The following is a 14,968-nucleotide window of genomic DNA, read 5'->3' as shown; positions in this document are numbered from 1 at the left end:
TTCTGAGCTCTGACAGGCTGAGCTTGGAGGAGAGGAGGGCAAAAAAGTGAGGAGACAATTCTTAGTGTGGCTGCAGATCGCCACCTTTTACCAAACGTGCAGAAAACTGCCATGGTGTTGCTTCGGCGTCGTCGAACTCCTCTCTACTCATCTGTGGGACTTTGTATACTAGTATACAAGTTGACACGGTGCCTGACATGGAAGGTCACCATTCGCCCAAGCTCGGCCAGTGTTTGCCTTGACGTGTACCTGGAGTGCACAAGCCCTGCTGTGGTGTCTACTCGAATCCCTTTGACCAGAAACTTTAATGGCCCCAGCAAAGCCCGGACGAGCGCATCTGTGATGAAACCTCAGCTCCTTGGGCCGTTATCTTCAGCTGGCTTTCGATTCCGTATACAGTGTCTGACTTGCCTCTGCAAACGACTGCTGCGTGAGAGGCACAAACTGGGGCTGCAGTTCGCAGAGAGCTACCACATACCAGCCCCGGGCCATCTTAGTGAGCCGGGGGGGGGGGGGTCTTGACATACTGTATGGATAGAGATGAACTTTATGTTCAGATTCACAAAGCACGTTTGAAGGGATTGCAAAACACCAAGCTGCGTTGCATTGTGGCAGCACCAACAGCTCACTGTTTCACTGCAGGAGAAATATCACTAATACCGACTTCTATAAACAAGATACAATTATTCAAACACGTCATTACTATCATCTGCTTTTGGCTGTAATTTTCAGCCAGAAAACAATAAAGTGAGTATGTCATGTGTGTTTGCAGCTTTTCTATGGATATATGGTGCAGAAAAAAAAAAAAAAGCTAAATGTTTTCCTCTGTCACCTCTCCATTTACTGGAGACACTGGAGAGCTGGAAAGTGGCTCATTTTCATGGCATGGCAGTCATGGCACATTTTAAGACTTCATTTACGAGACGTTTCAAGTGAAAACGTCGCTTTTGCGGTTCCGTCATGGATGGTTTGAAAACGACGCAGTTAGCATGCCAGGCCACTCGTTGGCACTGTTGGTTGTTTTTTGCTAAAAGAATTGCTTTTAACACTTGAATAAAGACATTTCCCACCTTGTCGGGACTTGCCTCCTTAAATACCCTGTCGTCAACTTAAGCACCGTTCGTCTGGCCATCAGAGATGTGCCAGTTGCAGCCTTGAGCCAAGACAACAATGAAATGAGGTCACTGCTTTCGCACTCCCACATCTTACATTCCTACATTTAAAGCTGCAGACAGAAGAAGAAAAAAATTCACTACTTCTTTTATATATGCAGGCGTGCTTTTAAAACTTGTTGTTTGGGTGTTATATATGTGCATTTTCCTCTGAATGAGAAAAGGTTTAGCTTTCCAGAAGGAATAACATGGGTGTAAATTAAAAAGACATGATAATGACTTAATTGTGTGTATTTATTGCCACTAATAGCTCATGAAGTTATAAGAGGAACCCTCGGTTTTAAAAAGTCTGATGATGACTGTGTGGTACTTGTAATTTGGTACCAGTCTCATGTGTTCACAGCAGCCTTGAGCCTGAATTTTGTCCTTGGTAAGCAGTAACTTTCACCATCACCAAGCAAGCACTGCTGGATGTCCCTGGATGTTTTTTTGTTGTTGTTTTTTTAAGATTTTTTGATAAACGTTCCCAACTTAGATGCGAGACTTCTGCCAGCGCACAGCATCGGATGACTGATTTGACACTAGTGTCGTCACCTTGGCGGCTGTTGTTGTGTTCAAAACGGACTGTGATGACCCGACGTCAGCGCAGACACACGAAGCATGCACGCAATCCAAAACTGGAGATCGGTCTTCAAACACTGCTTTGGCAGTTTATTCGCCTTTTTTTTTTTTTCTTCTAAAGGCCAGGCAACTGATTAGTACAATACCATACAGCTGTAACCAAGGACAAAAATTTTGTTCTGGGCTAATGTCTACGTACATGAAAAAACAACCCTTGATCATGGGACATTACTTCTGAAAGTTTCAAAAACTTTGAGGGTGAGATCTGCACTGCAGCTCATCTCTGATTGGATACCACATTCCTGGCATTTTGAATCCAGCTTGTTGCAGGAGTTTGTGTCCTTGCAGTATTTTTTTTTTTTTAATAAAACAGCTCAAAGCACAAGCTGTATTTCATTGTGCGTTTACAGTTTGTCAAATGAACATGCCAACATCTCCATCGCTTTTAAAGAGTTTTTATCGTTGGATTTGAATGTTGTTTATTACCCTCCTGGATTAGAAGTGTGGTGTATTTACATTCATTGGTTTCCACTATGTCATCAGATTGTTATAATACCCCTCAGACTCCAGGCCATGGTGAAGACACAGGCAACAATTGGCACAAGAAAGAAAGAACATAGTTACTTGAAAAGAAGTACCTGGAACTAGAGGTTCTAGTTACTGAAGGTTGTAGGTACTGTTGGACTGAATACAGCTTTAGATAAGAAATTAAATAAGAACACTGAAACCACACGTGTGTGCAGAGAACAACTCGTTATGAACACGAACAACGGTGAGTATAGAGATAGTCGCATGGATAGAAAACCAAATTTGATCGGAATATGGACTGTGAGTCATGACATTCTGCAGACCGCCATTGTTATTGTCCATCTACTTGCATGTGCAGAAGAGAAGAAGCATGTGCACGCGCAGAAGCAGCGCTTCTGAAAAGTTGAAAATGGATCCTGGCCCCTACAATGGGAAGAAAAAAAACTGCTTTGGAAGATACATAATCTATATGAACTTACTTTGATCCTCATAGATGAGTCGAGATTAGAAGTAAATGCTGAATTGCAATGAAAGATCAAAGAACAGCTCAAACATTTCAACGTCCTTGTTTGTAAAATCATCAAGATCATTCTCTTCATCTCACAAGCGCTTGTTTGCAAATGGAAAAACAGTTGTAATAAACGTAGACAGCATCGATAGAAAGGAATACCATGCTGTTATATTCCAGAATCAGAGTTAAAAAACTCCTTTCGAAACATTTCTTTCAAATCTTTCCCGTTTGGTTCATCAGACTTAATTTCTTTGCACTCGGGGTGCCATGTTTTGTGGCGAAGGCTGCAGACTGCACCTGTTTGCGCTCCCGTTTGGTGCGGATGTGCTGCGGGGGCTGAGGTGGTGCTTGCTGCTGTTGAGGTGCGGGGTTCATGATGACGGGCGCCGCCTGCACCGACGGGGTGAACTGAGGTTGTGCGGGGTAGTAAGCCCCTGCTGTGGATAGAAACGGAGAGAAGAATGTAAAACACCACGTACATGCCTAATCCCCCTGGTCGTCAATTACAGAGATACTACCGGCCTGACGTATTCAGAATGTACACACATGCCTCCCAACTGGAGAGTACAGCCTATGGTCGCATATTAGAATTGGTGGGTGCACGGTTAATTTTCTAAAAGGTCAGTTATGTCAAATCATCAGATGTGACGCTGTATGTGAGCTCAATAAGGATCTTGTTCTACATCGCCATGGCTTCATTTAGTTCAAATACTTTGTTAATCCAGTCAACTCAATAACATTAAAGAATATCACCATGCTCATGTTAATCATCTTATGGCAGGATTTAAAAGCTATGGAACTCTTTAAAAAATATACACAGAGTTTGTGCTTTGGAGCATTTATCAAAGATTACTTTAACAGTTTTGACTGTACCGAGAATCTCGTGTTGCAAATATGTGACACGTTGGCGAATCTTGCCTGTGGCGCAGGGTCGGCCTGCAGAAGCCCTGTGGGCCCCAGTAATGACAAGTACAGAGACACAAAGCAGTACTTTTCTGCTTTCTGGTAGATCTGTAAACATATTCTAGATATCGTATACGTGGATCAGAGTGGAAAACATAAAATGTTTCCGATAAAGCGTTTCCTATAAGCTATGTTATTCTCTCGTTGATGGTTTTAGATATAGTTGGGCTATCACATGTGTCACTCCAAGTGTAGTTCAAATGAAACTTTGCTCTGAAAATTACTCTGAAGTTAATAGTAAAGAGGCCACACTGCACAACGAGGCCCCGTTTACATGGCCGTGATGCGCAGGAGCAGAAATTGGAAACTGCATTTCCCTGTTTCCATGGAGACGGAGCACTTTCTAAATTAACATTTTCAGTGGCTCTGAGCACTGTGGTTGTGTAAATGGACCCCCAAAACACACAAAATGTGTGTAAACTCTATTACTTTCAAATTGTTCCTCAAAATCGATCAGAACTGCATGAGGCCTCACTGTAATAGACACAACGGAAGAGCTTAATGGTAGCATGCTGGGAAACAGCACAAATCGTACTGATGTTCCTCTCGCTCAAAGACACTGATCAATGTAATAATATATAATCACACACTGAATTCCTCACACTTTGGTAATTAAAGCACTACTTGTGAGCGAACTGTTCAGGGTGGACACATGCCCCTGGAGGCGATTCCACAAGTCAGACCAGGCTGAACAGAAGATGGGAGTATTAGAAAGTCCATTTCAATTTCAGATCAGTTGACAGTAGTGACAAGCCAAGTGAAGGATCTGTTATTAAGTTCAAAAGGTTAAGTGTTTAAAGCTGCCAGTTAATAGCTAACTGAAAATTTCACTTGTTTTTAGGAATGCAGCAGTAAAAAAAAAAATCCTTATCCAAGCATTTCAAAACGCATCAGTGAGTTAATCAAAGCAGCTGGAGGGGCCCTCTGGCCGGCCTTCAGACCGTGACACAGCCCAGCAGACCCTCCTGGGGGGATCTCCTGAGGCTGAGGACATTCATTAAATTTTTCATTTATTTCAGGCATGTCACATTTCGAACATTTTGTGCAATTACATACATACATAACCAATATCCCCATATACACACACCCACACATATGCATATCCAAAAATATATACAGCATTTGATAATAAATTAAACTATAGCTAATAAAAAATATAATCTATGTTGAAGTATACCCACACATACTTATCAACGCACACACACTTCATATATCTGATTAACATGGTAGGAAGAAGTAAACTTATCAAGTCCTATCAAGTAAACTTATCAAGTTGTATTTTATAATTATCTTTTTGTATTAAGAATAGTTAGTATTATATATGTAAATAACAGTAAGAATGTTATCTAATATAGAAGACACGCATACAATATACACACGTGCAAACACAAAATGTCAAGTGTGCATATATATATATATATATATATATATATATATATATATATATATATATATATATATATATATATATATATATATATATATATATATATATATATATATATATATGCCAACAATCACTCGTGTATAATCCTGTTTACAGTTCGAGAGGCACCCTGTAGTTTCCTCCCAGTGCTTCATCCCTGTATTCGGTTAATATTTTAAGCGTGAGCATTTTTTATTTTTTTAAGTTTCATGCTTGTACATTGTTTCAGGTCTTGGCCGAGTTTGTTCCAAATCCTCCCTCCACTGACTGAAGTGCTCATCCTCCTCAATATTGTTTGAACACTCTTGGTTCTGAAGTCCAGATTCCTCCTGTAGTTATACCCCCCCCCCACTCTCTATCAGTAAAAAGTTTCTGTATGCTGTCTGGTAATTGCTCGTTTCTCGCTTTGTGCATTCATGACCTTCAGATGTCAATAGGACTGCTCCCCCCCTAAAAAAAAAACCCCAGTATGCACTAAAACAAACAGGCGCTTTCAGACTGCCCAGTCAATAATGCCAACATGACACGAGGTATTCATTTCCAGTTACCTGGCTTTGTAACTGGCTTGAGCTACAGTTCAGAACCAGATGTACCTCATGGGGGGGGGGGGGGGGGGGAGGCCCCTCTTTCAGCACAGTGGCGTCTCTCTCCTGCACTCTCCCTCTCTCTCTCTCTCTCTAACTCACATTACTGAGTCTGCATTGTTGACCAGGAGCAGCGCAGCCTAAATATAGTCATAAAAAGCCCGCACGGACCGACAGGCTAAGGGGGAAAGGGAGGGAAGACGGCACCAGGAAGAGAGAAAGGCGAAGTGGAGCATTCTAAAAAAACTAAGAAAGTCAGGAGGAGGAATGAGACTTTCTTGGAAAGAGTCCAGACAGCAAATAAAGAGGCTCGATATCCAAGTCCCAAAGTGGAAGAGTTTGTTGATGGGGAGGGGAGAGGAGGCGACACCTACCCTCAGGGACCTGCTGCTCCTGAGACCCACGGTTCCCCATGCTGAACGCTTCTGGGAAAAGTGGAAAATGAAGGGAGAGGGGGTTTTCTCTCCGAGCCCCCTTTCTGGCTCGTTGCTGTCCTCTCTACAGGTGTCCTCTCAGAAAGATTTCTTTTCAACGCTCGGCCCTCCCTCCTACAGCGTCCCTGCTTTCGCTCCTCCCTTTGACCTTCCTGATTCCTCCCTCCTTGCTTTCCCTCCCCCCTCACCCCCTCACCCCCTCCCCTCCCTGGCTCCACCGTCTGGGCTGAAGCCTCCCCTCCCACCTCTCCACCATGGTGGAGTTATCTGATCTGTGCAGGAGAAGACATCAGACCTCACGACAAAAGGGGGGCTGCTGCTGGATTTGTGTGTGTGAGGTTTGGAGAGTTGTGCAGACCGCTCTTGGTGGGAGGGGAGCTTAAAAATAGTGCCTGTACACACATGTCCTTTTACCTGACTGCTAGAAAAGGACTGAGTGGTCAGAGAGACTGTACCACTTGGGGCATTGGTGGGGGGGTGGGGGTAACCATATGATATTCTGGGATCGTTCAAATGCTCTTACTACAACTTTACAGGAAGCACAGGACAGTAAACAGATTTCAAAGTGAGGGACACATTCACGAGTTTGAAATGCGCCATCTTACCATCGCCTTGCTGCTGATTTAAGGTCATGTTCCATTTGATGTCACAACATGCCATGCGATAGATTTCTCCGCAGAGACGCTCACAAAGCAGTGCAAGCTGCTACAACGTACGTTTGTACAACCAGATGTTACACACGTGAAAATATTCATCCCACATTAAAAGACAGGCATATTGCAAAGCACCACTACAGTTTCTGTTTAAATGTAAAATATCTTTATATATCAAAGGGGTTTGGAAAATTATCCTCAGACTGATGTATTACAGCAAAAAGGGTAATTTATATAAGGGGACAAATTATTACTGAATACTTTTCAATTATGCCATTTACTTAAGATCTGAGATAAAATACAAATACACGTCGAATCAATAAATGTAGGCATGTGGTTTGGGGGAGTTAAATCATTTTCACTGAGTTATCAATGCTACTTCATCAACAGATGATATCTCAGCTTGGTACTCAGTGTTATGTTTCTTCACAATATTTTCTTTGAAATTTTTTGCATTTGCTTTGGTGGCTGGATTGTTGCTTTTAACTTTCAGAATCAACTAATTTCTAACAATAATGCTGCAATAAATCACACAAACACACACACACACACACGCACGCACACACACGCGCGCACACACGCGCGCGCACACACACACACAGCTAATGCCAGCCTCTTTTCTCATCTGCAGATTGTTCACATATTTTTAATGTTATCAGTTTGTCTTTAATAGAAGATTTAATTGAATATTATTGTAATGTTCTAGTTCAGTGATTGATAATGACTCACTTCAAGCTAATAGTTTCCTTTCAGAGTTGATATATGAGCATGCTTACAGCTATTGCCGAGTAAATCCACTGGACTGTCTATCACAGTATATATGAGAGGGAATGGTTTTTAGGTGATAGCCTGTGTTTCTCAGTGATGCCTTTGAATTCAAGTTCTAGACAGATTCTGCACAAGAGAAACTTGTGCTCTCTTTCAGGGCTGAGAGGGGGGGGGTTCGTCTTTATCTTCTCTCAGCCCTGGTTGGGAAGTTCTCGCAGCTTCTTCTCAACAAGTATTTTTGTACGTGGTAGAAAAGAATATATGTTTCCACTCCTGCTTTTCTGCGAGCATGAGGAAGTACATAAACCTATAAAGATATGCAAATGGATAATAATTTTGCATTTCTTGCCATTACACTGCAGCTAATTCAAAAGTATGAGTATCAGCTGAGCAATGCAATACAAACCACTGTAAACACAGTGTGTGTTAATGTGTCTGTTGTCTTTTTCACATGTTGCCTTCTGGAGGTAAAGTGCTAATGTAAAACGGTGTGAAGCATGTGACTTACACACGCTTATATATACAGCGTGACGAAACAAGTGAGTTTGGATAAAAGAGAATTCACATTTTGAAGTCAGCTGAAGCGAAAAACATCTGTACATGCAGTGAAAAAACAAAGACTGAAAACATGATTTTTTTTTTACACAGAACGATTTGGTATGAACGTAGACAAATCAAGCTTTCACGGGTCTGGTCAGGCATCCGCACTCTGCTGCTCATGAGCACCGGTCCAACAAAGACTACACATAGCTGAAATGCCTGGAGAATAGGGGGGGGGGGGTCAACGAGTTTGTTTCAGGACAGTACTGCAACCTCAGCTGCACCAACACTCAGCCGCCAGTAGAGGGAGTGAGAGCACATGGGATGAGCCTCAGCCTCAGTCTGCAGTGCTGTTTTCAGGAGCCAAGAGGTTGGATGGGAACACTTTGTGTGGCTGGTTGGTAATTCACTCCAGACAAAGAAGGAGCCCACAATATGCAAGGGAAGTGCCAGAGGGGATGGGTCAGAGTCCCACTTTCACACAACTGAATACAGAATGGTGATATGCAATGTGTTTGTATCAGTTGAACCTGCTTTGACAGGCAGCCAGCAGCTTCCAACATTTTCCAATCTGCAGCCACACCCAGGCCAAATTGAGACCAATCGAAGGAAAATGTTTCAGCTGGTCATCAAAAATGGCAAAACTGAAGAAATGCAGAACAGCGAGTGAGGGCAGAAAAATGTCTGCGATGTACTCCACCTCCACTGAGTGGCTGACATTTTGTTGTCATTATATGAATCAAACTCTTGTTTGTGGGCTTGTCAATCTCAGATACCACACTGTGTAGATGGGACCTTTGCACTCTGTCAACACCATTCATACGTAAACAACCAGTGGATTGTAGCACAAGACATGCAAAGTCTTTGTTAATCTGTCAGAAACATAAGAAGCAGCCTTCAAAATTGTAGTGGGCAACACTGTATAGCTGTCATAGTATCATGTTTTCTTTCCTGTTAAAACAACACTGACTCGACTGGTGGTAGTCAGCAGACCACCGGGCAATTACTTCCTCCTGTGCTGGGGTCAAAGCCCCTCATTGTGTGTGTGTGTGTGTGTGTGTGTGTGTGTGTGTGTGTGTGTGTGTGTGTGTGTGTGTGTGTGTGTGTGTGTGTGTGTGCGTGCGTGCGTGCGTGCGTGCGTGCGTGCGTGCGTGCGTGCGTGCGTGCGTGCGTGCGTGCGTGCGTGCGTGCGTGCGTGCGGCGCAAATGAGGCCCCAGGTAGAGCCTCTTACCGTAAGTACCATATTCAGCGGGGCTGGTGCCTGGGTAGAAGCCCGGGGTTCCTGCCGGAACAGGGTATTGCTGCGGTGTGGCCACATAGGTCGGTGGCGAGCGGTACTGAGGACGCAAAGGAAAGGGACAAATGGCATTAGATTAGATGAGGAGGGTGAAAAAAAGAAGAGATGGTGAGCAACACACTTATATATATACATATATATATATATATATATATATATATAAGTTTACATACATATAAACATTAACAATGGTGACTTCACAGTCATATGATAAGAAGTTGCATTGCTATTACAGGTGATTCTCATCTATAAAACTACCAAGTCCCAGGAGAACATGGACTGGGAGTCATGATACTCGAGAGACGTCCATTAATGTTATTGCACATGTACAGAAGAACTATTTACTACAGCCGTGGTGCAGCAGCATTTTAAAAAATTAAATTTTCCCCATTTCCATGAAGACGGAGCGTTTTCAAATAGTTTCACCTTGGGAGCGGCTTTCTGAAAAATGTGTGTACAATGACTCCAAGCACTGTCGTAAATGGGCCCCCAAAAAGTGACATAAGCATGTAAACGGGGTCTTAAGTCACAGGCTGCCTCCTTCGAAGAAATTTAAAACCCTATGACATCAGTCACAGTGCGACAGCCTGTCCCAATTTAACCAGCCCATCAAAAGCCACCAGATATGTTTGCCATTTCAAATACAAACAGACCTGAACAAAGATTTTCCACAGGAGAGAAAATGTATATAGTAAAAGTTTGGCAAGACATCTTCATCACCTATTCTCTGTGCAACAAAGAAAAATTGCAAATAGTTATGATGACACTATTGTACCTGTCCAGCCCACTCGAGATGAAATTGGACCGTATGTGGCAACTGAACTTAAACGTCTTTGACATCCTTGATTTAACTCTAAAGCCTTCTGAATTAAAATCCTTTCTTAAAGAAGCTCAATGTGGTTTTGTGGCTATATAGAGCAGTAGGAAGTAGTGGTACGAAGAGCAACAGAGGCACTTATTCAAGTAATGTAATTTGTGTACGCTTTTTGAAGCAAAGTCACCCCAAAACTCTTACCTGTCCCGGGATGAAGTAGGCGGGTCCCTGTGGTGAGCTGGCGAAGGGCAACTGTTGGGGGATCATCACCATTTGAGATCCAGGGCCTGCCTGGTAGACGTGGGTGGATGTCACCGGCCGGGGGCCGCTGCTGGGTGGGACACCCCGTGGCCCGCTGCTGGGAGGCAGGCTGGCCCGGTTGTAGTATGGCTGCGAGGAAGGAAGTCAAAGAGGGAAAAGACAAAAGGGTTTAAAAGGACAAAACAAAAGGGAAGCAAGGAAATGATCAGTTACCTTTCTTAAATCTCTGACATAAACAAAATGCCTGTGCATGATTTCGAATCTTGGACCAGGTATATCTAGCTTGTCCATTCTAGCAGCTAGGTCTAGTCTGTCCTCGGATCTATGGCTGGACTCCAACTGGAAACATATCGGCCCTGCCTGCCAGCAGAGATAAAGCAGCTAATGCTCCTTCATTCACAGTCTCCTCATTGACATTCTCCTGCTGGCCTGGGAGCTAACTGCCATAGCCGGCAAAATGACACCAAGCCAACAAAGCACGAAGCTGCCAAATATTAACACACAGACGTAGGAACTCCTCAAGAGAGTGTCAGTCGTGGAGGATTAAAAAAGACATACAAAACACAAGGTAACAGGTCGTAAAAATGTAAGAAAGAGAAAATTAAGTTACCTGCAACGACCTGAAGCTTCCCTTCAGCAGCACAAACACAGAGATCACACACAGACACACATCAAGTGGAGGCAAGGAAGAGGGTGGAGGAGGATGTGTTGGGGGGGGGGGGACAAAGCACCACAATCAGTAGAGCAAAGCACACAGAAATTGTGCTTTGGGCCAAGCAGTGGTTTAACAAGCAGCATGCAGAAAACAGGCAAAATGGCAAAAGGTCTCCTTGTTCCTGAACCAATGCCAATTTAAAAATATCAAAGCATCATTCAATCATTACCAATAAAATGAGCTGTACAAAACAGATTGCCCTCTATTAACCCCACCCCCCCAAAAAAAATCTACATTTTGTTCCCCTGACAAGCGAGCAAATTTCTCCAAAATGTAACAGCATCTAGTAAAAAAGCATCACATGTCAAATGACGTACTGATGTACACTCAGTGAATGAGCGAAGGGGCCTGATCATGTCAGACACATTGAGACCATTGAAGCAGTGAAAATGCCCCAAAGATTGATAGAAAGGAACCTCTGAGGTCCTTGGACTCAAGGACCTGGGACAGGAGGCAAACTTCAGAATTTGTCCAAACTGGTATTTCAGTAAGCCCACCCTTCCCCTCCCCAGCTCAGGTTAGTTGGTGTTAGTACCTGTTGGTGTATAGGTCGGGGCCCTGGGGCAAACTGGAGGAGGAGAGGCAGACAAGACAGAAGTTATCAAGACGAGTGCTGGACGTCCGTGCTTCACTTCCTACCAAAAGCCTCGTTCAGTTCTGCACCTTTACAAGTGCCGAGACCAAACAGTCATTCTCTGTAAATGGAGGCTGCCTTTCTTGTTATTATCCATGTGGTCTGTTTACATGGATACAGAGTTTCAGCATTTTCAAAAAGTTCCACCTTGGGACCCATTTTCAAAGAGGTGTGTTTTCAGTGGCTCCAAGCATCGCTGACGTGTGTGAACGGGGCCTAAGAGTTGAATGCTGCCAGTTGCTAATACTTCATTACTTTAAAGAAAATCAAAGATAATAGAGCATCTTCCCTCAAATAACCAAATCAATGCTTAATCAGCAGTAACAGTTAAATTAAGTGCACTTGGTACTTTCCCAAATACCTGGTTCTGTTTTGATTTCAGTACCCGATCAAATGTCTCCACGACATTTTAAAGACATGACTACTAACTGTAATCTATAAAAAACAGTTTCTCTGCAGATAATAATTAAAAAAGTCATGCAGATGGGAGCCAAGTGAGCATGTCGGGTCCAAAGGCCACATTGACAGTTTAAAAAAAAGGTGCAGAACTGGGGAGAAGTAAGCAAACAGGCAAGCAGGCATTATAAGAAATGTTCAGACTGTTTCAGGATAATGTGATGTCAGAAAGCCACACAGGAACATTTGGAAAACCTCGGTACCAGTGAGAGTTTTTTCTTCTTAATAATTTACGAGAATACTTTAAATTTCCATGCTGATTAGCTGCGATCCTCAAAGAGAAGGTTTAAATATGAAACAAAGATCTGCATCACGTCAAGTAAGCATTGCGAAACAGTGACTGTGACACGTGAAAGCAGTAATTGGTGCAGAGCGCAGCGGGTGGACCTACCTGCCGGGGCTGTTGTGTTGGGTTCATTTGTGGAGGCTGTGGGGTTGCAAACACAACCGAAGGGGGCTGCCCGGGGGCGAACGAGGCCTGCAAGAGATTGCGAGCAGGGACAACAGTGGGAAAAACAGGACCTGAGGACTCCACAAAATATTTACATAAGGCTCAGCCCGTGGGGGGGGGGGTGTCTCTAAAATACTGGCAAAATGCTGTTTTATATTGTGCATTTCCTTTTTGGGGGGGGGGGGGGGGGTGGGGGGGGTTGTGTGTGAGTGGCTGGTTACCTGCGAGAGGCCCGGGGAGGGGGCAGGGTGGGGGGTGGTGGGGAGTCCCGTTATAGGCTGTGGTGCTTCATTCATTTCATGGGGTTCTGCATGGGGAGGCGGGCGTGGACGTGTGCACGGATCTGTGGAGGACAAAGGGGTCACTGTCAATTGGAACTTACTGAGCAACAATGTACAGTAGGTTATAACAGAGGTGTTTTCTTAAACGAACAGCTAAACAATCAGGCTTAAATAGGATATCGGACGGACGTCTTCACACTTACCTTCGGAAATCTTTTTATGTCCAAAGTGTAGTTACACCGAGGGAGGGGTTTTTTATTTCCTGGAGGAGAGAAACAGACAGCCATTTCTTATTAACCATGAACGTGCAATGGCTTGTGGCACATTTTCCAGTCATTCACGGCATGCGAGACAACCTGTTTCTGAACCAATTAGAACTATGTTTGGCAGGCAACACGCACTCAGCATGTAGACACTGTATGTGTTTAATGGCTTGGCGAGATCAAGAAAGGTTTGAACGTTTCCAGCAGGATTTTGAATTTTACAAGCTATTTGACTGGGAGACATTTAACAAAGAAGTGGGAGACAGTAAGTTAGATGTTTCCAAAGGGGTCCTGATCAGTGATTTATGAATTTGGACAAACAGCAGCTTTTTTTGTCAGGAAAAAAAAACATATAGAAGCATTGCTTGTTCTTTCATTACCCTGCTGATGCTGTTGTATCTAGTCTGTCCTTTCGCGTATACTTATTTCGTGTTTGGTATTATTTAACTAGTAAAACCTAAATCATAGCTGTGTTTTGTTTTATCTGCAAGACAAAAGGCTTTTAAAAGAAACATTTCTTTCTTCATGTACCCTGGTGTGAAATTTCAAATCATTCCCCAAACCTCAATCCATTAAAAATACATATACAACGTCACGTGTGTCACCTCGGCACCAGCAGCAGCTGATGCTGATTAACAACTCGAACTGAAAATACATTGGGATGTTTCATAACAAGCAACCAGAGTCAACATTAGTCACTTATTTGTGTCTGGGTCTGTTGATCTGAACATCAAAGTCATAATAATCAACCGGAATATTTTTTGAAGTCCCTATATTAGTCAAATTTACTGTTTACGTGACTGCCGCCTCAGCACAAAATGTCAATAGTATCTGTAGCAATGTATAGTCTCTACAAAATATACAAGTTAAACGGGGGGGAAAAACTCTTCATCATTCATGGAGCCTTTAAACATAACATTTGTGTAGTAACAAGATTTTACTAAGAAGTTACAAATACAATATGACCATATTGATGTTTCACAATATTAAAGGAAGATGATGAACACCATCTTTTTAAAGTTCAGCTGCATTTTTGCTCAAGCGAAAACACTTGGTGAGCAATGGTAATAGTATTTGTGCATGTAATATAATCAAAAATAATGCAAAAATACGAATATGGGGGAAAATCCCAACTTTTTGGGAGACAAAATTAAATTGCAATAATGTTGAAGCAGAGATCCAGCAGAGAAATACTGTGGCAGTTAGCTGAACTTCCATTATTGGCCATTTGTGGATTTATGATAACAATGATAAACATAACATTCCAATGTTTGATAGAACCGATTTTTACCCTTAAACTAATCGGAGCATTTTGCCATCGTGTGCGATGAACATTTTTAATGAAAGTAGTGCATCAGCTGATTGGATGACATGAAACAAATATGAAGTTTATTATTAGCCACGCAAATCTAAACCTGCCCTCTCATAGCCTGTGATTGGCCATCATGCCTCAACTTGTGGTATTAGATTTGGGTTGATTGTGTTGTTTACCAATTGCTCTGTCTCGACCCCTTTGTATGTCAACCGTGGATGAACCCTAGAGATTAAGTATTATCTCACTGAATGCAGAGAGGACGTGCTGTACAAGTACAGACCAACACAGTGAGGACTGACCTGACTGAGTTCACTGTGTGTCCTCAGCAAACCATGCGCTC

At 42.9% G+C, this 14,968-nt stretch overlaps 1 protein-coding gene across 1 annotated transcript in view; it reads right to left on the bottom strand.

Annotated features, from left to right (window-relative positions):
* LOC308141310 (eukaryotic translation initiation factor 4 gamma 1-like) overlaps window positions 1–14,968 on the bottom strand; it is a 43,680-nt gene that overhangs the window by 20,230 nt on the left and 8,482 nt on the right. The window contains exons 2-8 of the mRNA XM_080511406.1: window positions 13,254–13,312; window positions 12,991–13,112; window positions 12,710–12,796; window positions 11,764–11,796; window positions 10,454–10,642; window positions 9,373–9,478; window positions 3,070–3,209 (exon numbers count right to left, since the gene is read on the bottom strand). Coding sequence (XP_080367532.1) covers window positions 3,070–3,209; window positions 9,373–9,478; window positions 10,454–10,642; window positions 11,764–11,796; window positions 12,710–12,796; window positions 12,991–13,065 — 630 coding nt within the window. The 5' untranslated portion in view covers window positions 13,066–13,112; window positions 13,254–13,312. The remainder of the gene's footprint in view (window positions 1–3,069; window positions 3,210–9,372; window positions 9,479–10,453; window positions 10,643–11,763; window positions 11,797–12,709; window positions 12,797–12,990; window positions 13,113–13,253; window positions 13,313–14,968) is intronic.

Source organism: Blennius ocellaris (genome assembly GCF_963422515.1).
Source record: "Blennius ocellaris genome assembly, chromosome: 2".
Lineage (NCBI taxonomy): Eukaryota > Metazoa > Chordata > Actinopteri > Blenniiformes > Blenniidae > Blennius > Blennius ocellaris.
This window is presented reverse-complemented; position numbering and strand designations above follow the sequence as displayed.